Raw genomic sequence first — 25112 nt, 5'->3', positions numbered from 1 at the left:
ATTAGTATTTGTATAGTATTTAATTGTTATCTATTTGTATATATGTTGTGTTTTCAAAATGTTATATAATTTACTTCAATAAATTTTTAATTTAAAGTTATATATTTATTCAATCAATCTATAATTTAATTATTTTATTTATATTATATTAATTGTATTTTTTTAGACTTCTTTCTTTATGATATAAATTTTATTAAAATATATATAAATATAAAATACATATGATACAAATATTTTTATAAAAATTTAATAGAAATCAGATTGTGTGATACAATAATTGGCCAATGACTCTAATCTACTAACCTAGTATTTCGACTGTGTTGATGATTAGTTTCATTAATTTGATTTCTAAAACATTGATAGAAAAATCTAAGTCCAATTTATTTGATTATTTTAGGGTGTAGTGTAATGTAACGCTTTCTCTGTAATTTAGCCTTTAAAAAGAAAACGCAAGTGAAGTGTGTTCCCTCGGTAGAGAGTTGCCGAAAAACCCCTCCGGCGAGCGAGACAGTAACAAAGCAGCTTATCGTTGTTTAGGGTTTAAATTAACAAACATGAACATTTTTTAATGAAACTTTGTCTAAAATTTGAAGATGCTTCCAGATACTTTATTGAATTGCAACCTTTTTCATGCTTTATTGAATTACAATTTTTTCATTGTTTAGAGGTTTATGTTGGCGAACTTCTTTAAGAGGAGCCATGCCTAGACTTTGTAATCCTAACAAGTCCCTAGTGAATATTATCTTAATTGTGATATTAGTCTCAAAAGCCCATGATTTGGTATTTTGTTGATTATCATGTACTCATATACTATTTTTATTTGAGATATCATACTTAAATTGGTACTACATTAATACAAGCATTAGAATCTATAGGTACATTACATGAATATTTGCCTATTAGTATTTGTATAGTATTTAATTGTTATCTATTTGTATATATGTTGTGTTTTCAAAATGTTATATAATTTACTTGAATAAATTTTTAATTTAAAGTTATATATTTATTCAATCAATCTATAATTTAATTATTTTATTTATATTATATTAATTGTATTTTTTTAGACTTCTTTCTATATGATATAAATTTTATTAAAATATATATAAATATAAAATACATATGATACAAATATTTTTATAAAAATTTAATAGAAATCAGATTGTGTGATACAATAATTGGCCAATGACTCTAATCTACTAACCTAAGTATTTTGACTGAGTTGATGATTAGTTTCATTAGTTTGATTTCTAAAACATTGATAGAAAAATATAGGTCCAATTTATTTGATTATTTTAGGGAGTAGTGTAATGTAACGCTTTCTCTGTAATTTAGCCTTTAGAAAGAAAACGCAAAGAAAGTGTGTTCTCTCGGTAGAGAGTTTCAGAAAAACCCCTCCGGCGAGCGAGACAGTAACACTAAGCTTCCAATGGCATCAACATCGCCTCTCGAGATATTAGGTATCCATCGTCACCTCTCAAATTCAATTCATTCCTCTCTCATTTTCTCTCTAACTTGGTTGTTTCAAGTTCGAGGACCCGAAGATTTCTCGCTCTGGACCGGACCCCCCTTCGCCAACGCTCAACCTAGCGTGAAGCTCGAGAAGGTGAGTTGCGCGAGTGCCAAGTTCAGCGACGATGGATCCAAACTCATGGTCACCAAATCCAACTCCATCGTCGCTCTATACGACTGCAGCACCGCCAAAGAGATTAGGTCTTTTCAAGTTCCCAATCTCCTAGCCACCGCCTTGTCGCCCCGTGGAACCTACTTGCAGACCTTCCAGAAACCCTCCGCGCCGCAGGACAAGAACGTCACGCTCTGGAAAATCGACACCGCTGATCCCGTTTACCAGCACTCCCAAAAGAACATCACCAAATCCAATTGGTATCTTCTTGTCATAAGTTCGTTAATTATTACCAAAATTTTCATGCTTCTAGTTGACCTGACCTTGTAGGAGTGAACACTTGTATTGGTCTCTGAATCTGGAGGGCGCTGTAGTATTAGACTCTGAAACTAAGAAATTGTTAAATGAGTTGTTTGGAATGCAAATTGACAATCGTATTTGTTTAAAACTAAAATAATAGTAAGTAGTTAATTTTAAGGGTTTATTTGACATTCTAGAGACTTATTTGACAATTTTGTGGTTTCAAAGACTAATATGACAATGTCTTCTAAATTTAGGGACTAAAGTGGATGTTTACTCGAGTGATTGAGGAATTTTTCATGATGTTGCGTGTCCGAATGTAAATGGCTTAAAGATAACATTCTTGTTAAGGCTTATTCTAACTGTTTCCGCGTCTGTCTACTGTTTAGGCCTGCGATTCAGTTTAGTTCCGATGAAGCTACTGCATGCCGGTTGGCTACTAATGAGGTACAATTTTTTGATGCCGGGGATTTTTCGAAAGGAGTTACCTGTCGGTTGAGAGTTCCGGGAGTTTCTGCTGCTGAGCTTTCTAGTTCACCTGGGTCTCATGTAGCTGCATTTGTTCCAGAATCCAAGGTTTGTGTGCCGGGGAGGCTTAGTTCAGTTTTTTGCAACTAAATGAATGAGAATTTGGTATTATTGGTAATTTGGCATGCTGTTTGTTAGGTTTCTAAATTCTAATATATAGAGTAATGATTCATGGACACTACTCTACAAACATTTCATTAACACTCATCAGTTTTCTCTATGTCTTTCTTTACATCACCTATCACACCTTTACATCTTTATCTTCTATCCTTTCTCTTACTATGCGTTGATTGGATTTGTGGGTCCACAAATATTTTTCTATATGAAATTCTATGAATTATTGATGTATAAAAATGAGTATTTGGACAACTGTCTTTCATTTTGTTCTAGATTCTTGGGTAGTTTGGGAATAATTTGGATTTGAGAACTAGGATGTAATTGTAATTCTTTCTTCCAATCATAAAAAGGATAGTTTAATGAAATTTGATGTTGCTGATGCGTAGTGTATTTTTGATGCTCAGTTGAGTCAAGTGGGTTGAGATGACTTGGACAATTTATATATAGTTAACTAATATTTTTGTCTATGAAAGTAATTGCATTTCATGATTTGGTCCTTTACTTGTATTTTCTCAGTTCAATCATTATTGATGTAATTTTTCATAGTTGGTATTGGATTTGAACTTTGAAGTATAGGGTGAATGGAATGGCCAATGTGAAACAAGTGAAAACATTCACTGATTCAATTTAGAAAATCAGAAAGTGTTGGGTGCCAATTTAAAAAACATTCATCAATTCAATTTAGAAAAAAAAAATAGTTCCTAAGATTGGAAGACTGCACCAGGTGAAGCTCTCTCATTCAGGGTGCTGATGGTTGAAGACATTTGTGTACTTGAGAGCAACGGGATATGGAACCTTGTTCTTTTCCCTGCAAGGAAGTCGGTTGTCGGATGCAATTGGATATGTACACTTAAAGTTGGTCTTCATGGTTAGTTTGGTTGGTTGCTAAAGATCATGCACAATTTTTTTTGCTTGAATTACAGATTTACAGTGTTACTTTTTCTTTGATAGCTACAATGACTTGTGTTGGATTATTCCTTCCGATTGCTGCTATTTGCCATTAACCTCTTTACTAGATTGGTATTAAAAGGGCTTTGCTCTATGATCTCACTAGTTTATATGGAGAAATGTCCTGGATTCATTGCTCAAGGGTAGTCCTTGAAACTAGTTGTTTTTCGTTAATCTCTTTAGTCTAAAACAATCTCCTAGGGCATGGTTTGAAAGATTTAGCACTGTGTATCTAAGACTTAAGACATGGATTCCATTACATGTCTCCCATTTTTCTTCCTCTCAACAAAATCATTTTCAATAATTGGTGAACATTCAAACTATGAAATTATTAATTATTTCTTTGTCTGGGTTTGTTGGACCAAATTGGTAGCCTAGGAATGGCTGATGACTAAATATTATAAAAATATGCTATCCTAAACAAGGATTGTTTAATAAGAAATCTAATGTGGATTTCTTTGCATATGATGTCTTCTTGTTCATTATGTTGCATTGATAGTCAATATTGATTGATGATAAATAAAGGTTTCGAGTACAGGTTTATATTCAGTGTGGCAGGCATCTAGAGATGATTATTTTATTTATCACACCTTTTCAAGTTTGATGCACATATTGTGAAGTTGTCTACCGTGTAGGGGGTTCCTGCTAGTGTACAGATATTTGCTTGTGGAAATGCATCTCAAAGTCAACCTATTGCTCGACGTAGTTTTTTCCGATGTTCAACCACCCAACTTAAATGGAATCGTGGCTCAACTGGGCTTTTAGTAGTGGTGCAGTCAGATGTTGACAAAACTAATCAGAGTTACTATGGTGAATCGAAGTTATGCTATTTGACTACAGATGGGATGCATGAAGGACTTGTGCCTCTTCGTATGTTCTTGCTGCTAGTAAAAGAACTGATAATTGGTTATATAATCTCGATAAGAAGGGTAACATTCTATTTTTTAAAATAAATTGGCAGGGAAAGATGGGCCTATTCATGATGCTCAGTGGTCACATTCTGGTTTGGAATTTGCTGTTGTATATGGGTGTATCCTTTTCTCTATGATATATGTACAATATGGAGATAAACAGCATGTACTAAAGTTCCCACTATTTGATATTTACTGGAGATCCACTAACGTGGAATACAATGGACAGGTTTGATACATTATACAAAAACAGTACTTATGCTAAAGTCATGAATCCATTTTGGCTGAAGCACTCAATTATTTTGGGATGATTTTAGATCCATGTTTGGAAATACTTTCAAAAATACACTAGAGCTGCTTCTTTCTATCTTTTTTATTTGGAAAACCTAATCCGTCTTATATATGGTTTTTCATAAGCCTTAATATACCAAACTGGATTATATGTTTCCTGTATAGTTGTTGATGCCTTATGAGTTGTACATTTTTAAGAAGTCAGAGATGATGGGTATTTTATGTCCGCAATGTATTAGTCACTTTTGATCATTCTTTATAGATCTCTTGAATATTTCACGTTTCCTTAACATGTCTTAGTTATGCCTGCTAAAGCAACACTGTTCGACAAGAAGTGCAATCCTTTACTAGAGCTTGGAACTGGTCCTTACAACACTATTCGTTGGAACCCAAAAGGGAAATGTATCCTTGGCTGATGAATTGACATTCTTTGTATTTAGTCAAATAAATTTTAAACACTCACCTAGCAGGAAGATTTCTTTCTTTCTCTTTTAAATTTTTAAAGGGACTCTGAGGGTTTTGGGCAGGGGTTGTAAATTTGAAGTAGTTCAATATTCTTATGACATAGGTATCTAAATATGGGTTCCTTGATTGTTAGCTTCCAGTTTTGTGTTTGGCTGGCTTTGGTAACTTGCCTGGTGATATGGTATGTTCTCATGACTATTTGAATTATTATGCTCTATTTTGATTTTTCCTTTCTGATGGAAGAGATCTGATGTGTGATTGGCTTATCTAGTATTAGTGATATACCTTGCTGAAAAAAATTATGACTTCCAATCTTTTGGAGTATAAGAATCACTAGGGTGTGTTTGAGTAAACAACTTAAGCACTTATTCAATAAGCTCTGATTACATGAGGATTTATACCATATATTTAACCATGAAACTAATTGGAATAACCTAAAGAAAACTTATTTTGATAAGTTACACAAAGAAACTTATTGAGATGGGCTAAAAAGAGTTCATGGGAGTTATAAGCCATTTTGATAAACTCATAAGCTCTTTTGAACATTCCCTAAAAAATTTATATTGTTGGTGCCTCTGGTGCTGCTTCTTGGTCTTAGTATTGAGTGAATCTCTTTATTATCTCCACTTCACTTTCATTTTTTTTAATGATTAATGATGCATAGCTTCTTATATTTAGTGCATGTTTGGTTCAATTTATTTTGAAGAAATAATCACGTGATTTTGCTAGCTTCTTAAATCAGCTTTTGAAGAAAGTGATTACTTCCCAAAAATGGTGTTGTTCCCCAAGATGCACGGAGCATTTTGTTATTAAAACAATAATTGAAATAAGAAATTGCTAGTATTTGTTGTACTTCCATATGACTCATCCACAAATGCACGCAAGATTACTAACACGTGCTTCTTATATGGACTTCATATGTTTTTCATGCTTATGTGATAGGTATTCTGGGATTACATAGATAAGAAACAACTTGGAACCACCAAGGCTGAATGGTCTGTGACAAGTGAATGGTCTCCGGATGGGTGCTATTTCATGACAGCTACAACAGCTCCAAGGCTTCAAGTTGACAATGGGTATGTAATATTTGGCCATTAGCAAGACCTTAGAGTACTCATTGCCTAAAAATATGCAATCTTCTACGAATGGGCACTTCTTTTTGTTGTTTGTGTACAATGTCATCCTGATTGGCCACTTTATCTTTTCCCATTGATTTGATCATAATTGGCATCAGTGATTAATTTGAACAACATTTATGGGCTAATTGGACAGTAACTTGGATAGTTTATAGGAGAATATTTTACTGGTTGTTATATGTTGGTTTCCACTTTTTGGGTGGTCATAGTCTTATTAACAAAGAAAGCATTTTTTTTATATTTTATATTTTCTTCCATTGAAGGATCAAGATTTTTCATTACAATGGGTCATTGTACTTCAAGAAAATGTTCGACAAATTGTACCAGGTTAGCAGTGTTTTGAATTTTTGCTGATTACTTTTTTTTTTATCACCTTTTGTCAGATGTTAATGAATTGTATGCAAACTATTTGCAGGCTGATTGGAAACCAGAGTCACCAGATAAGTTTGGTGATATTGCCGAATTAATCAAGTCTCTAAATTTGGTACAACTTGAAGATAAAAAACCACCAGGTTCGTTACCACGCCTAATAATATTTTTAGTTATGAATTATATCTTGTTATTTAAAGACCATGGACTAATTACAGGTCAAGGACCAAAATCAACTCAGACTTCTACAAAAGTCTCGTCTGCCAACCCCCCTACACAAAATCCTGCTGCATATCGTCCACCACATGCTAAGAATGCAGCTTCTATTCAGGCAGAGGTACACAGTCACAGAATCTATGTTGTCATTGTTTCTATTTTTAATGGTCAATATAAATTTTAAATGGTATAATTTATAGTTACGAAGTTTTTTGACTGTTGGTTAAATTGTTATGGAATATATATGTTTTTGTGTCTTGCTGTAAACTATTGGAGCTGAGTTTCATTGTTTAGCTTGTCTCTAATGATGCCAAATTGATTTCTACTTGCAGCTGTTTGGAGAGACTCCTACTGAGTATACCTTTCCCCCTTGCTTTCTTCCCTTCTTCCTTTTACGTTTAAGTTCTTGTGATTTATTCTTTATTATTAATCACTATTTGTTGATTAATTTAGATCAATGAGCAAGAATGCATTACGAAACAAGAAAAAGAGGGAAAAACAGAAGGAGAAAAAGGCTGCTTCTGATGCGAGTTCGTCTTGATTGAATCAATGTTGGTCCTGATGCATTCTAGATTGCTTTCTACAATTGCACTCAGGCACCTGAATAGTTGAGCTTCAGGTTTTTGGTTTACTAGATTTAATTGTATCACGTCTCTGACAGCGAACTTTGGGCAGTTTTGGGTTGCTCAGATTTTGAGGTGATTAAAAGGGTGTTGTAGGCTTGTGCTTTCTTTAGTTTCCAATTGGGATATAAAAGGTGAGCGTGGAAGATCTGTCTTCTTATAAAAGAAGTATTTATTGTAAGAGAAATGTTATAGTAGGTTACACAAATTCTTTAGTTTCCAATTGGGATATAAAAGGTGGGAGTAGATGATAAATCTCTTTTTCAACTCTCAATAAAAGAAGTGTTTATCGTAAGAGATGTAATTATAAGTATGGTACGTAGACCTTGTCATGTGTTTCAATGAGAGAAAGCTGTATCGTTAGATCAATAAGCATTTGGATGAATGGATAGATCTTTTGTTTTCCTCTAAAATCCTTGCCTTGTTCTCTCTCAATCGTGCCTCTCATTTCCGGGTGCTGCTCTCTTTCTCTTCTCTGATTGTGAGGTTGAGGTGTCCATTCGTGCGACACACGGTAATGTCTCCATCCACGAGGTCTTCATCCTCGTGCAATGGCGACTCCCACTTTGGATCCATTATTATGGATGAAGTTTTATAAAATGTAGTTATCATGGAGGCTTGTAATATTTTATCAGGAAGATTATAAAAATTTATATATAATGACTATTAATGAAATATCTCTCACTCACATATATAAGAAATTTGTATTAGATCTCATATTTACTCAAATGGTAGATGATCGATTGCAAATGAAAATTATGAGGGAAAAAGAAAAAGAAAATAAAAAAAAGGAACAAAAACAACTTCTAGAAGGTGAAAAGGTGAAAAATATTTCTTTTAAAGAGATAGTTGAGAAAGAAAGTCGCTTTATTATTATTATTATTATTAAAAGTGAAATTAAAATTTGAGTTATAAGGGAAATTTTTAGTGTGCTTTTCCTCTTTAAAAAGAGAATCATTTAAGATACATATAATTTTCAAGTATTTATTATACATGAACATTTTAGTGTTCTTTTCCTTTTCTTGATATACGAGTTAAAATAAGGTTAATATAGATTACTTTTTAAGATTTTTCATTAGGTGATTTTTAGTGCTCTTTTCCTCTTGGTACACGAGTTAAAATAAGGATAATATAGGTTTTTCTTAAGGATTTTCATTGTGTAATTTTTAAAATCAAAATTTGAGTTTCATTGTGTTATTTGTTTCATAGCAATTTTAACTCAATTTGATGACACAAAAAGTTAAAATGGATCTTTCTTTTTTCATGTTCTCATCTCTCTCCCTTCTTTAACCTTGCTACTATTATGTGCCCAAACACTATTGCACTCTTTACATAGTGTATATTAGTAGAGTTGTCAAACAACTCAATCTGAATTGTCAGACCAAGCATGAGAAACAAGTTAGTTTAACCTAACTTTTACATGGATCATGTTTTTTTTAACCCGATCTAACTATTTACCTTAACCAAATTGAGCCACTTTATTTGTTTTTAATAGTTTTACATGTGATTTAAAAGGAAAAAAAAAAATTGGACCAAATAAACCTGGTGCCTTACGGGCCTAATTTTTACTGGCCCAACTTGACCATCTTTTTTGAACTTAAAAATAAAGAGCCTACCCTAGTCTAACTTAGGAGGCTAATGGGCCAACTTATTGGATAGGACCAATTTGACAACTCTACAAACTAGGCATGACAATGAAGGTGAGTAGTAGACCTCCATCTTGCTAGACAAAAATTTGTCTTGTATTCACCTTACACTCGCACATGTGCCCATTAAACAAGTACCCATGAATTTTGTTAGTACCAACAAATATCCATTGATAATCATAGATATGTATGACTCATTTATTACCTATGAGTATTCATTTTTAAGTTACTCATTTATTATCCATGACAGATTTTATTCATAAGTGTAGAGTTTTTTGTCATCTCTAGTGCACATCACACACCATAGTTACACAATGGCCAAGAGAGAAAATCTTTTGACGATCTAAAAATTAAAATGACTCTTCATTTTTCATGTTTTCATATCTTCTCTCACTAACTTGTCTTCCTTCTTAATAATTTTTTTTCCTTATTATATTATATTATATATATAGGGATTTGATATTCTAAGAATAAGTCTATCTAAACTTACTCAATTTAATAACTCATGTTTTACATCAAATTTTAATGATCCAACAGTTGAATTTAAAGCTTTTATATGCTTGCCCATGGCTTTGATTTTGTCCATTTAGTGAAGTAGTTTATGGTTATCAGAAGAAACTTTACATGACTTCTTGCTACGGGGAAGGGTCCGAGAATGTTCATTCCCCCAATAAGGCCAAGGGCTCACCCTTGGCATGTGACTGGCCAACTCAAATCTTACATCGGTTTGCCTTGTGTTCCTTCATCTGGATGAAGTAGGAAGCACGGGTGTGTGTTTGTAGGATCATCATAGTAGAGGTCATTGGTGAATGGCCATGGTTTTATTGCTTGTAACATGGCATCGAGGGAAACTATTGGTTGGAGTTTATGTATCGTTTTTGCCACAATTGAGAATCACCCCATAAATGCTCGAAGTGCCATGTCATCCCTAAGGTTGACGTTTTGTGTGATCGGTTGATGGTGAACCTTGCCTTGAAGAGGCGTTTTATTGCGATGTGCTTGCATCTCTAGGGAGACGCATGCCCATAATCACATTAGTAGGATATACATGATAATTGTTTTGTAGGCATTGCGAGTTGGACCCACAAGCCTTGTGTGGGAAATTGCTACGACTAGCTTGGATCGGTCGAGCTTGATAACAAAATATAGGAGGTATGATATCATTCACTGGGTCGACACATTTTAGAGCTCAAAAATTAAGACTTGAACTTGTCCACATCTATAAGGGACTGGATCAACCTATGGACAGATTGGATCTTGTTTACTCCTAATTTTCTTACGAGTAAAGTAGTACTTCCAATCATATCTAAATTGAAGTTAAAAAACACAAATGTTGAAACATTTATGCTAACTTGAGGACCTTTGATATTTTAATGATTCTTTATTGATGGATCAAAGCTAGTGTACCAAATTATTTCAACTAATAAATAAAAAATGAAAAAAAAAACTATGATTCTTCTTAAGTATTGAGGGTCAATTATTAATTTATTAAATAAAGAGTTTCAAAGAGAATAGGTAAAATCATATATTTAATATATTAATTTTTTAATTATTAAATTTAATAGATATAATAAAAATATCTATTTATATTTTAAAAAATTATGAATAATAATTAGTGGCTTAATTAGTAGATGTCAATATTCATTATCAATCATTACTATTTATATTTTCGTTATGTATTATTTTCTTTATTGTGTAATTATTCAGTGATTACATGAGGCAAGTCGTGAATGTGTTTGACTAAGATCTATGACTCAACACATACGAGAAACTTGTGATTTATTTTCTAGAAAAATGACATCGATAATTATATATGAAGATAATGTTGCATGTATTGCACAATTGAAAGATGGATACATAAAGAGAGATAGAACAAAGCATATTCTACCGAAATTCTTTTTTACTCATGATCTTCAAAGGAATGGTGATATAAATGTTCAACAAGTCCGCTCAAGTGACAACCTAGCAGATCTCTTTACAAATTCACTTCCAAGAAAAGTTTTTGAACAATTGATACACAAGATTGGGCTCCGTCGTCTTAAAGATTGTATATATGAGGAGGAGAAATAAATATTTATGAATGATGTACTTTTTTTCCTTTACTAGGTTTTTATCCGGTTTTTCCTAGTAAGGTTTTAATGAGGCACATTCTAAATATTGGACATTTAAGGGAGAGTGTTATGAATAATAATTAGTGGCTTAATTAGTGGATGCTAATATTCATTATCAATCATTACCATTTATATTTCCGTTATGTATTATTTTCTTTATAGTGTAATTGTTTAGTTATCACATGTACTTATAAATAGGTTAGTCCTCTCCTAAACATATATCAGTCAGATTCTTTTCTCTATCTAATATTGTCTTATTTGTTCTCTTTATTTGTTCTCTCTATTCATTAAATATAATTAAATTCATTATTCATATATATATATATATATATATATATATATATATATAATAAATATTTTTAATATTGAATCTTTTGATTCCAGTGCATATTAAAAGAAAAAATAAATTATAAAATAAGTGTTAAGTTAATTTTTTAATATAGTATTAATTTTCTCTTTTTTAATTTATATCTCTAATAATAATATATAGAAAGTGAGTTTTGTGTTGTATCATTTAAAAAAAATTGTCAAAAAAAAATATTTATTAATTTTTTTTATCTTTATAATAATTTAGGATAAGACTCTTATATAGGACGAGGGAGTAAAATATTGACCACAACTTATAATATAATTACTGTCATATTCCTATTTAGGGATAACAAAAATATTCGTATCCACGAGTATTTACGGGTAAATTTCGCTACGAATAATAAATAAATGGGTTAATTAGGTACCCACAGATTATGGGGACATATAATTTTTTACCCGTTTATAAACGAGGCGGGGGCGGGTATGATGATATTTATACCCGCAGTTACCCGTTTAATAATATTTCTCAAATATCTTAATTATCCTTGTATTACATAACCCTAAAACTATACTCTCTCATCTTATTTTCTTACAAAAGTGAGATTGATGAAGTTACCAACATGTGTTAAGCATGTTATAGAATTATATTGGATGTAATTTGACTAATTTTCTAGCTTTGATTGAACCAATAAGATTTATGTATTTTAAGTTTTTACTTTCGTTTGGAATTATGAGATTGAATTATTGTGGTATGAGACTTTCACTTACTTGTGAAATTGATATATTTTAAGTTATTGATTATCTTGCATTTTTATTATTATTTCAACAAAATTAACGTTAAATACAAGTTTAAAATTAACACTAAATTTTTATTTTTAATATTTCAATGACATTAAATATAAACTTAAAATTATTTATAATATAATTTTTTTAATTTCTTAAATATTTATAAATATTCATGAATATCTGTGAATATTTAAGAAATTTATGAATACCTGTTTAATAGATACCCGCGCAGATATAGGATAAGTATGAGACCAATTTTTATCTAGTAAAACGGGGACGAGTTTACTATTACCCGCCTCATAGGACCCCGTTACCATCACTATTTTTATTGATATCGCTGTCAATGCATCTCTCACTGATAAAAAAAAAATCATCATATTCCTTTTCGGTTTCTTTTATGTGCCTATTGATGTTATAGTCGATGCAATTCCTGCCGATTAAAAAAAACTCCTATTCCTTTTCAGTTTCTTTTATATAAATGTTTAAGTGAATGCAATAAAATTTTTCATTATTTTATATAAATGTTTGACAACAACCGAATACAATAAATGTTCATAGTTTCTTTTATATAAAAGTTTGACTACAACCAAATAAAATAAGAGTTAATCACTTATACACTGTCAGTGTAAAGTTTTTTACATTGACAATCAATTATATCTTTTAGTTGTACCATGTCATTATAAACATATTTACTTTTAACAGTGACATGACACAATTAAAAGATATAAATGGTTGTTAGTGTAAAAAATTTTTAAATTGATAGTATATAAGTGATTAACTCATAAAATAAATATTTTTTTTTTATATTTTAACTCTTGACCAAACTTAATATTCATAATCTAATAACTGTTTTCCTTTTGCATTCATTGTCCTTCGTATACATGGTGCTGCCTTTTTGTTCTATAAATTATCTATAAAAGAAAATGCAATACCTATCTAGTCTTGTGTGTATGAGTGTATCACAAAATGTCAACCTCAAACTACGTTGTGATTTTCTTTGCTCTTGTTCTTGCATTTGGCTTTTGTAGTGCTTACAATGAAATTTGGCTCTACGATGGATTGCCTAAAACTAAAGATACCACCCGTTGGATTTTGTACGTTTCATGTAATCTTGGTGGAGAATTTCAACTACGTTCAGGAGAAAAACATAGTTGGGATATCAATAGTGAGGATCTTGAACATTGTGGTTTACAATGGGGCAGTAATAATGATAAATACGCCACGTTCTTTGCCTATTATTCCGGAGAAGACCCAAAAGATAGCTATATCAATTGGTGGGTAAAAGAAGATGGTATATATCGTAGCTATAACAACTTGTATTGGGATAGAAAAGCTAATTGGACTAACTAAAATGATGTTGATACAATAATTTGTTTCATGGTATGGATGAATTGCTTAAATACTTCTATTTGGGCTTGATTATGATTATGATCATAAATGTACAAGTAGCATTGATCATGATGATCAATTGCATTATACAATAATATTTATATATCTCTTGTGTGTGTTTTTTTTACACCATCTCTTGTGTTGTTTGTCCATGTGTGTGTGTGTGTTTTTATTTAAATGGTGCAATTTACCCTTTTTGTGTTTGGAATCTTTTGCCTATTCAACACACCAATTTAATTAAATTCAATTACTATAGGGATTGGGAATTTGAATCTTATAGTTGTTTGAACATTATTTTATATTTCATTTTCCCCATCAAAGATAATGTCTTAACTGGGATGAACTTTGAAGGCTTGTGAATACACATTTTTATTCCTTACCTTCGTCATTCTACTTGAATTTCATCATACAAGTGTTTATTTAGTTCACTTTTCTAATAGGAGATAAACAAGATTCAATCTTGTAAAAACAGAAAAGAAAAGAGAATGCCTAACTTGTTGCATTTTAAAGAGGAGAGGTTGAAGATGCTTGAAGATGTATAAGGTTTTGGCTTCTCACATTAATAGATCAAAGAGCCAAATTTCAAATCAAGGTTGTTTGAAGATGAAATCATGTTGTAATAGTTTTGATGTTTTGTGCTTAGATAATAGCTATCTAGAGTCATATGAAATAAGTCCGCCTTAATAAAAAAGATTTCTCAAAACAAAAACTTTAAAAATGAAAAAGATAAAAAAATTGTTTTCACAAGTAAAATCAATGAAGTCAAAAATTAATTTAAAAATATCTTTAAGTTTTTTCAAATAGAAAAATAAAATAAAAATTTCAATCATGCTTAAGCAACGTCAGGAGTTCGAATCTTGCCTTGTGTATATAGCCGCGTTAAATCTTGAGGCTAGCTATGCTACCCTTTGAGGTGTCTCCAACGTAGCGAGGAGATTAGTCACTGCTATCGGCGGTGGATACTCCATGGAGGAACAAAAAAAAATAGAGTAACCAGTTATATAAGTACTTGATTTTTTCACAAGTTTAAATATTCTAATATAATTAATTACATGAACGAAGTAATCATTATATTTTGAAAAATCAATCACTCTAATGTAACTAATTACATTGTGCTTTAATCAATTACATAAGAGCCTTGGTGTAAAAATATAATATATGACATTAAGTGCTATATTTATATAATAAATTATTTATGTGAGTATATTCATTAAATATAATTAAATTCATTAATATATATATATATATATATTTTAATACAATAAGTGTTTTTAATATTGAGTCTATCCATCCCATAATAAATATTATATTAAAATAAAATAAATAAATAATAAAATAAGTGTCAAATCATATTTCTATATATTGATATTGATGTCAATGCAATTCTCACTAATAAAAAAATTAATATATCCCTTTTTATTTTCTTTTATATAAATTAGTAGGAAAATGAGACACTTTATGTCTCTTAAATTTTTAAAAATTAAGTTAAAAAAAAAAAATAGTGAGACGATCTTGAGTGATTATTCCGAAAGAATGTAAATTTTTTATTTTTAATATCTAAAAAATATAATGATCTAAAAATGACTAAAAAAATATGTTTTTATAATAAAAATTGATATACATGTTTGACCACAACATTTTTTTATAAGCCAAATAATTGATATATATGTTTGAACATAACTTAATACAACAAATGTTTTCGGTTTTTTATATAAATGTTTGACAATCGTCAAATATAATAAATGCTCATAAGTTATATATATATATATATATATATATATATATATATATATATATATATATATATATATATATATATATAAAAGAAGAAATTTGTTTATTTTAGGAGTAATGAAACGAAGTATCAAATTATTTTTAAATTTTTTAAAAATTTGCAGATTTGATTTATATATTAAAAACTTTAAATTCGACGGTTAGATCGTTGAAATTTGATATAGAACAAAATAAATCTAAGTAAATTTACTCTTAAAATAAATAGATCTTTATATATATATATAAGTTTGACCACAACCAAATAAAATAAATGCTTTTTAATATTTTAAATCTAGACCAAACCTTTCTTAATTTCTTTCTTCTTTTTTTTTAGGACAAATCTTGACCATAAAAAACTTTCTTTAATATTCATAATCTAATTATTGTTTTAGATTCTTTTACGTTTTTTTCCTTTTGCATTCGTTATCCTTCGTTTACATGATGCTGCCTTTATGTTCTATAAATTACATATAAAAAAAAAATGCAATACCTATCTAATCCTGTGCGCATCAGTTTCAAGATGTCAACCTCAAACTGCGTTGTGGTCTTCTTTGCTCTTGTTCTTGCATTTGGCTTTTGTAGTGCTTACACTGAAATTTGGCTCTACGATGGATTGCCTAAAACTAATGATGTCAACCATCGGATTTTGTACGTTACATGTGATCTTGGTGGACAATTTAAACTAAGTTCGGGAGATAAACATAGTTGGGATATCAATGACGATCTTGAACATTGTAGTTTACAATGGGGCAGTGCCAATGATAAGCATGCTTCGTTCTTTGCCTATGTTTCCGGAGAAGACCCAAAAGATAGCTATATCAATTGGTGGGTAAAAGAAGATGGTATATATCGTAGCTATAACAACTTGTATTGGGACAGAAAAGCTAATTGGACGACTAACTAAAATGATCTTGATACAATAATTTGTTTGGTGGTATACATGAATTGCTTAAACACTTGAATTTGGGCTTGATTATGATTATGATCCTAAATGTACTAGTAGCATTGGTCATGATGATCAATTGCATTATACAATAATATTTATATATCTATTGTGTTGTTTGTCCATGTGTGTGTTTTATTTGAATGATGCAATTTACCCTTTTATGTTTGGAATTTTTTTGCCTATTATTTAGTTAAACTCGATTGCTCTAGGGATTGAGAAATTTATAGGTGTTTAAATTCTATTTTATATTTCATTTTCCCCCATCAAAGATCAAAATGTCTTAACTGAGATGAACTTTGAAGGCTTGTGATTACACATTTTTATTCCTTACCATCGTTAGTCTGCTAGAATTTCATCATATGTGGATTTTTTTAGCACACTTTTTCTGACAGGGGATAAACAAGATTCAATCTGGTAAAAATAAAAAAGAAAGAAATTGCCTAACCTAAACATTTATGACTATTCTTATAACATCTGATATGTTTATCATATGGAAACCAAATACTAATTTATACAGATTAAAACCAATAATAAGTCAATCTTGAAAATTGGAGTTTTTATTTTTCCACTTCAAAATATCAAGTTAAATGATTTGCTATTGATGTGATTATGGCAAATTTCAAGTAAAAAATGAAATGAAAAGAAATGGTGTATCATACATGAGGATTGATGGTCAATTACTAAGTAAAAAAAAAAAAAAACTGCAAATGGGAACACTGTCAATACACAAAATAGAATATGGATTTGGTTTGTTGAATAGAAATTATTAAAATTGAATGAAGAAAAAAATTGCTTTTGGGAATTTAATTTGGTTATTTAACCAGTATTTGATTCACTAAAATAATCAACTTAATTCCATGGGTAGATAACCTTATCCCTAATTAAAATCCTATTCCCTTCTGTGAATTCAAAAAGGGATGAACATTAAGAATCCTAAAACGATTGCAAATGTTGAATGATTATTCCTAGACTAGAGAATTCCAAGGTTCAAATTCTAAGTCATATTCATATATAAAACTTTCATTGGATATACAAATCTAAAATGATCCCGAGTGTAATCGATTCTCAAAAAAGCATGAAGAACAAAAATTGTAAACATGAAGATTAAATAAAACAACTCAAGGATCCAAAAAGTTCATAGAATTTCGCTCAACTCTAACAAATGGGGATTCGGTTATACATAAAAATAACAGAAGAAAATAAAGTAAAAGAAACAAAAAAAAATCCATATATAGATGTGATAATATAAGTTTCTACCTTTATTGTCTTATCGTATTCTCATAGCTCGAAGAGTAGAAACGAGAGCTCCACGATATGTCTCTTGGAAAGTGATCTCAGAAAATCATAAAAACAATTAAAGGACGCAATAATGCTCAACGTTGAATCGAGTGTACAATGCTCAAGATATGAAAATTGCAACGTCACGTTGGAGCTTGACACTCCATTTTGAGCATCCAACACTTGTTGGAAATGGCTTTTCGGCAATTTTTATTTTTTATATTGATGAATAGAAACAATCAAAGAAAATGACATGAAATCTAAATCAACTTTTTGCAAAATGAAATTTGGAAGACTCTCTCATTTAATAAACTTCTAACTAAATTTTACTCTCTATCCGACTAACCCATGAGCAATAACATTGTTTTTTCTAGGAATACTTTTGCAAAACAATTGTCAAAGTGTTTGCAACCTTCTTCACATAGTAATGAACCCAATGTTCTTTCTCAACAACTTCACCACTCAACATTATTTCCATGGTTCGTACAATTTTACAAAATTTGATTCAGGTGAGAAGGAGACGATTACCTTCATACTCCAAGGACATAACACCCTTTTTGCGGAGATCACGTATCAAAGAGGATATCGAGGGTCTCCCCATAACCTTTTTTCAAAAAAAAATATAAAAACAAAAAATAATTTTCAACATAGAGAGTAGAAATTAAAAATTACATTATTTAAGTTTCATTTGAAATAAATTTGAAATAGAGGAAGAATTACATAAATGTCAATAAATTGGGTATTACATGTGTTGAAGTTCAAGCATGAAGTGAGTCGCAAATTGATTAAAGTGGACATGTTGAGTAATATATAAATGAGAAAGACTCATCTACCTAATGCTTTAAGGTTTTAGCGTATGTTATAATGTCAAGTTCACTTATATAATTTACTCACTACCCATTGTACGGAGTGCTCCCCGGTGTAAAATCCTCTAACAGTGATATTAGAGCCAATGGTTCAACCAAGTGATTGGTGACCGACTCAGACGCCTATTGGCCAATAAAATTGGTAATGGATGGATCAAAGAATGGGATCCTAAATAATGGAATTAGTAAGAAATCTAAGAGTTAAATCAACCTAAGTATTGAAAGTCCAAATAATGGAATTGACAAGAGATCAAAAAATGAGATTATCTCTTGTACTGAAAGTCTCCCTAGAGGTGTGGAGGAAGTGTGTCCTTGATGTGCAATGATAGTGCAAGTAAGACGATCATTGAATACTCGACGACCATGTGAAAGAGATTCACACTTGAGGGAAGTGTTGGAGGTCAAGTGTGAAGTGAGTCCTACATTGGTTAGAGTTAGGCATATTGAATAGCTAGTATATAAGTGAGAAAGACCTGCCTACGTACCAACCTAATGCCTTAAGATTTTAGATTATGTGGTTTACTCATTATGTATTGTGCATAGTGTTTCCCGGTGTAAAACTCCCCCAACAACTCATACTTATACCAATGTCCAGTCAAACTAGATATTCCTTGTCAAAGTTAGGGCGAATTTGAACATTATCCACTCGTACAACTTGTCATCCATACTTGAGACAAATTGATGGGAAGAATGTATTTAAAAGTGGGGGCACCAATGCTAAGTCAAACCAAATATTCCCTATCAAAGTTGAGGTGGGTTCATATATTATCCACGGGTACAAGTTTACCTGTCATCCCTACTTGAGAGAGATTGATGGGATGAATGTATAGTAATGAATGTTTATAAGAAATAATAGATTTATAGAGAATGAGTTTCTATACAAATTTATCTATGTAAAATTAGCATCTTTGTCTATCTTATGCTTTGAAACTTCTTATATAATAACTTAGAGAAGATGATTATTGCAACACTTTAAGTCTAGCTCACAATTTTTTTTGGTTTGTCTTCATTATCTTTCCTTGTGATGGTAGGCGATCGTTTGGCTCATTTAATGCGAGCATTAAATATATTTCACCAAATGGTACTTTTTATCTAATCAAAGAGACTACTTATCAACTTTTCATACCAAACAGAGCTTGCAAAAGCAATGTCAACACAAAGCAACTTATTTATTTTTCTCCATGATTCTAGGGATTTGGTTCTAATGGAAAGCATGGTTCTTTTCTTTAACAGATTTGTAAGTTCCAAGATTGTATTTTGATTTAATCTATTAAGAAATGAAGCATTCGAAGCAAACTTTTTTTGTTAATCTCAATAAATAATAAATATTTAATGTATATGAGACAAACTGTATGCTTCGTCTGACTAACAATGTCTTACAAATGATTTGCTTCTTACACTTCATTTGATAAGTTTTTCAAAGATATGTTCAAAGATGTTTTTGTAAACATTTCTTCTTTATAAATTTTTTTTTTTGTTAGCATTAAAACTTTGAGTTTAGGAGATCATCTTTTAACTTAATAATATATCCCTTTCTCATGGTGACAAAACATGTTTTTGTATTTTTGAAATGTTCATTTTTCTTTGTTCTTGAAAAGCATTTTAATTTAGTAAGATGAAGGAATTTCTGAAATCTTTCCATTTTTTTAGAAGATTTGTCATCTTTCAAAAATGAATTTTTCTTAAAATTTCTAGCCTTTTCAACCTTGAAAGAAAGTAAGGCTTTTTCAGTATTTTTTAAGACATTTTTCTCAAAAATCGTATAAGTGATTTAAAGAAGTTTTTATCAAATTGATGTAAGGCACTTATCAAGGACATTGAATAGCAACTTGATGTTTCATGAGTATAATCTTTTTAAAGACGTGTTTCATCTCACATTAACTTAGATCTATCATCATTCAAAAAAACGTATGACATAAACTAAGCCATTATATCATATGCAGTAAGCATACATATTCTATGAGACCTAGTCTTCACATTTAGAGCTAAATCAAAGCATATAAATTCTATGTGAAATGAGCTTCATATTTCAAAGCTAAAACAGAGAATATAAGATAGATATAGCATGACATGCTTGTTTTTCATCTCTTTCTTGTTAAGCATATCAAAGTGAATCAGAGCATAATATATTGAATTATATCAGAGCATATTAAAATATATCATAGCATATATATTGGATCATTATAACATAGCATGCTTCTTTTATCTCTTTATTAAACATACAAATATGTTGAGATGTATCATAGCAATGTTACAAATTAGAGCATGTATTTCTACTCTAGTTGTCATAGCATATATGATCAAATTATAATAAATATATTCTAGATGCTTTATACAATGTATAGGAGACTCCCCCTAAAAACATGCATGATCTAATGAATATAGCTTGTATAATATAGAGAAAATGTAAATTATTCAAAGAATGTTGTTTAGAACAAAATAGAATCAATTAGAGCAAAACAATTGTTTGAAACTACAAAAAATAAAACTTCAAAAATAAATCAAAGCAAAAGTTTTATTTTCAAATCGTTGTTTTTGCTCAGGTCAAGGTTGAGGCGAGACAATAACTTGTCGAACTTCCTTTCAATATGCAGTGCAAAGCTCATTAGAGGCCAACAATCACCTTGTCCCAGTCCTCTTCAATTGTGAGTGGAGGGAGAGGTGGAGTGGATGGTGGTGAAGAAGCTGATGAAGCAAAGGGTTCTGAGAGGTTTGATAGCCTAAACATTTTTTTGTACAGAAAGATTATATTCCCAAGCAAAAATATATGAAAAAAGACATTATAACAGGATAATATTTGTATATGCGTTCTCTAACAGAAAGAGTATTGAGTGGCGTAGGCTCAACCCTGGAAGGAAGAGGATAAATAGTGAAACATCGACCCAAGGTAGGAGATAATTGTTCAGGCTTGTCACCAGTGTAACACCCCCATTTTTTGTAAAATATAAAATAAATATTTTATTAATAATTTTGGTATTTTTGTTAATAAGGGTCGTTAAATATTTATTTAATTATTTAATATATTTTACGATATTATTAAAGGATATTATAATATTTTTGTTAAATAAAGAAGAGATTTTTAGGGTAACCATGATTAATATGTTTAACTAGAGTGTTAAAGGGATTGGCTCCCAATCCTACGTGTTTTCCCCTAATGCTTTTATTTTGCCCCCTATTAGTCTTACTCATAATTAATGGCATGCATTGTAGGTTCAATCTTCATTGCGACCATCTTTGTAATCTTTCCTATCTTTACCAAAACAAAAAAAAATGGCATGCATTGTCTGAATGTATGATTAATTTTATGTTTTAGATGATAATCATATGATTTGAGGTCCCATAGAGTTTCCATGGAAATCCTAATTAAGGGAACTTATTATGATGATAGTGAAGGAATACTTGTTGTATTCGTAAATTAAGGGATATTGAATGTTAATTGCATGATATAGAATTCTTTTACTATAAACTCTTTTACCTTCAATCCTAAACTCTTTTATCGATTAAGACAATATTGATTAAATTAAATATGAGTATGAGATATCTGAAGAGACTTATCAACATTACTCTTATAATCACTTGTTATTTAGTCCATTTCATAAGAACTTGTTACTCTAAGAATAATGTCCTGACCACCTCTAACTTTCTTATTTATATACTACCACAACTTCTTGAAGGTGATGACGATGGTTGTAGAAAGCAGTCTCTGTTGCATCTCCAAAGCCTTTACTTTTATTTACTCCTAGACCGATAGACAGGTTTTTGTGCACTTCTTGATTAGGGTTCATTACCATAGTTCTTGTAATAAGAGTAATGAAACAATGATGAAAGGTACATGTTTCAATATCTCATCATTATCTCCTATATGCATCCATGTCTCTAATCTCCTATATCTATCCATATTTTCATAGCCAACAGATATGAAATTTGTGTCTCATCTCCATCTCCATCTTCATCCCATTTAAAAATAAATTAAATTATTATTAAAAAAATGTAAATTAAAATAAATATTCATCATATAGTAGTAATTAAAAAAATATATTAATTAAATTTCATTTGAAATAAATTTAAAATATAGTAAAAAATTATATAAATTTAAAAAAATTCAAACAAAAAACTAAGTTTTTAGAAGTTTATAGCAGGATATGATTATCAGGCGGGCGAGTATGTATTTACACACTTTGTCTCTGTCCTTGATTCACAAAATCAGATATTATACTTACTTGATCAAATTAAATATTGTCTTTGATCAAATAAAATATTGTCCGTCAAAGTTTGGGTAAGTTTGAACATTATTTGTGGATACAGACAAATTTATTTAAAAGTGGGACCATTATTGTCCGTCAAGAAGAATTAAAGAATTACCATAACATCATTCTTAAATCTTTAAGGGTAGAAAAAAGGAACATATCACTCAAATACAGATTATCAACTTTATTTTGCTAATTCTTCATTGTACTGAATAATGTATTCACCACCTCTAACCTTTCTTATTTCAGTACTGTTAGCATGGCATCTTGAAGGTGATGAAGATGGTTGTAGAAAGTTAGTCTCGACTACATTTCTACCACTTTTACTTTTATTTATAGCTTTCCAACTCAGACAATTTTTGTGCACGATTTCACTAGGGTTCAGCTCTTATTTTTCTTAAAGTGTCTTTTTGGTCTCAAATGAGAAATTGAGAATGGATGATGGCTCGAAAGTAGGGATGAAAACGGTATTGTGGGGGTAAGTACGTGTTTCTATATATGGTCGTTATCAATTATACTCAACTTGTGAGTCCCGTCTCCATTAGGTATCATAATATCATGTATACTCGTATCTGTCTAAAAATAGAATAAAAATTACATAAATATTAAGTTAAGTCAAAAAAATAAATTAAGTTTTTAAAAATTTATAATAAATATGGGTATGAGATATTTTTCCATTAACAAATTGGATATTAACTCCAACAAACTAAATATTGTCCGACAAATTTATATGTTATCTACGGTATAGATTTATTTGTCATTCATATTAAAGAAAGACTGCAATGACCCTACCATTTTTATTAATCATTTGTTAAAATGATACCACATGTATTTTCTTAAACTTTTCAAGAGAAAATTACCTTGTGTTGTAAATAAGTATGTATTTTCACTCATTTTTCAAATTGTTATAATGTTCTTATAGTTAAATTTAATAACTAAGGATTGTTAAAAAAACATGGATTAAAAGAACTAACATAACATAATTTTAAATTTTAAGAGTAAAAAATAGAAATAAGAAATTAAAAAATACTTTATAAAATTATTTATAAAATAATTACAAATGTAAAATGTTATTTTTTTTTATCTATAAGATTCTTGTAATTAAACCCTAAACATGGATTAAAAGAACTAACATAACATAATTTTAAATTTTAAGAGTAAAAAATAGAAATAAGAAATTAAAAAATACTTTATAAATTTATTTATAAAATAATTACAAATGTAAAATGTTATTTTTTTTTATGTATAAGATTCTTGTAATTAAACTAATATTGGTGACAATAAATAGGAGTAAGAGATTGAAAAAATTTATCAATATTACTTTTATAATCACTTCTTATATCTTTCATAGGAATTTTTGCTCCGATATTTTTTCAATGGATGACCAACTTTTTTCCACTGCTTCGTTACAACAAATAATGTATCCATCACTTCTGACCTTTCTTATTTCAATGCTATCATGACTTTTTGAAGGTGATGATAATGATTGTATAAAACTAGTCTAAATTACATCTCTAATCAAATATTGTCCGTCAAAATCTAGACAAGTTTAAACATTATTCACAAAACAAATTTACTTGTCATTCATATTCAAGAAAGGCTAATAGGATGGAATAATTTAGAAGTGGTGACAATTGCCCTATTATTTTTATTAATCATTTGTTGGAATAATATCACATGTATTTTCTCAAAATTTTCAAGTGAAAATTAACTTGTGTTGTAACTAAATCTGTATTTTCACTCATTTTTCAAGTTATTATAAATAAAGTTGCTATAATTAAATTTAATAACAATGCATTGTAAAAAAAACATGGGTTAAAAGAACTACCATAACATCATTCTTAAATGTTAAAGACAGAAAAGAAAAATAAGATATTAAGAAGTACTTTATAAAATTTATAATGTAATTATAAATGAAAAATGTTATTTTTTTTTTGTGCGGACAAATCTTGAGATTAAGCTAATATGTTGATGATAATAAATATGAGTGTGAAAGATATGAAGAGGCTTATCAACATTCCTCTTATAATCACTTCTTTTGTCCATTTCATAAGAAATTGTTAGTCAAATATCTTCTCTAAGAATGACTTTTTTGCACTACTTCTTAGTTGCAGTTAATAATGGATGCATCACCTCTAATCTTTCTTATTTTAGTAATACCATGGCTTCTTGAAAGTCATGACGATGGTTGCACAAAGCTAGTCTCGACTATATCTTAACTACTTTTACTTTTTTT

At 30.0% G+C, this 25112-nt stretch overlaps 1 protein-coding gene across 1 annotated transcript; it reads left to right on the top strand.

Moving 5' to 3' along the window:
• Positions 1 to 1296: 1296 nt before the first annotated feature.
• LOC109813078 (Eukaryotic translation initiation factor eIF2A family protein) lies at positions 1297 to 7938 on the top strand. Its single transcript, XM_020377193.3, has 13 exons — positions 1297 to 1457; positions 1527 to 1881; positions 2311 to 2497; positions 4150 to 4384; positions 4476 to 4544; positions 5017 to 5118; positions 5322 to 5362; positions 6124 to 6257; positions 6581 to 6644; positions 6733 to 6829; positions 6905 to 7023; positions 7235 to 7257; positions 7356 to 7938. Exons 1-13 carry the CDS (start codon positions 1427 to 1429, stop codon positions 7441 to 7443), a joined length of 1545 nt encoding a protein of 514 aa, XP_020232782.2. The 5' UTR covers positions 1297 to 1426; the 3' UTR covers positions 7444 to 7938.
• Positions 7939 to 25112: the final 17174 nt, after the last annotated feature.

The sequence above is a fragment of the Cajanus cajan genome, chromosome 3 (genome assembly GCF_000230855.2).
Source record: "Cajanus cajan strain Asha chromosome 3, NIPB_CcT2T_4, whole genome shotgun sequence".
Taxonomy (NCBI): Eukaryota; Viridiplantae; Streptophyta; class Magnoliopsida; order Fabales; family Fabaceae; genus Cajanus; species Cajanus cajan.
The sequence above is the reverse complement of the archived record's forward strand: the minus strand, read 5'-3'. Positions and strand labels throughout refer to the sequence as shown.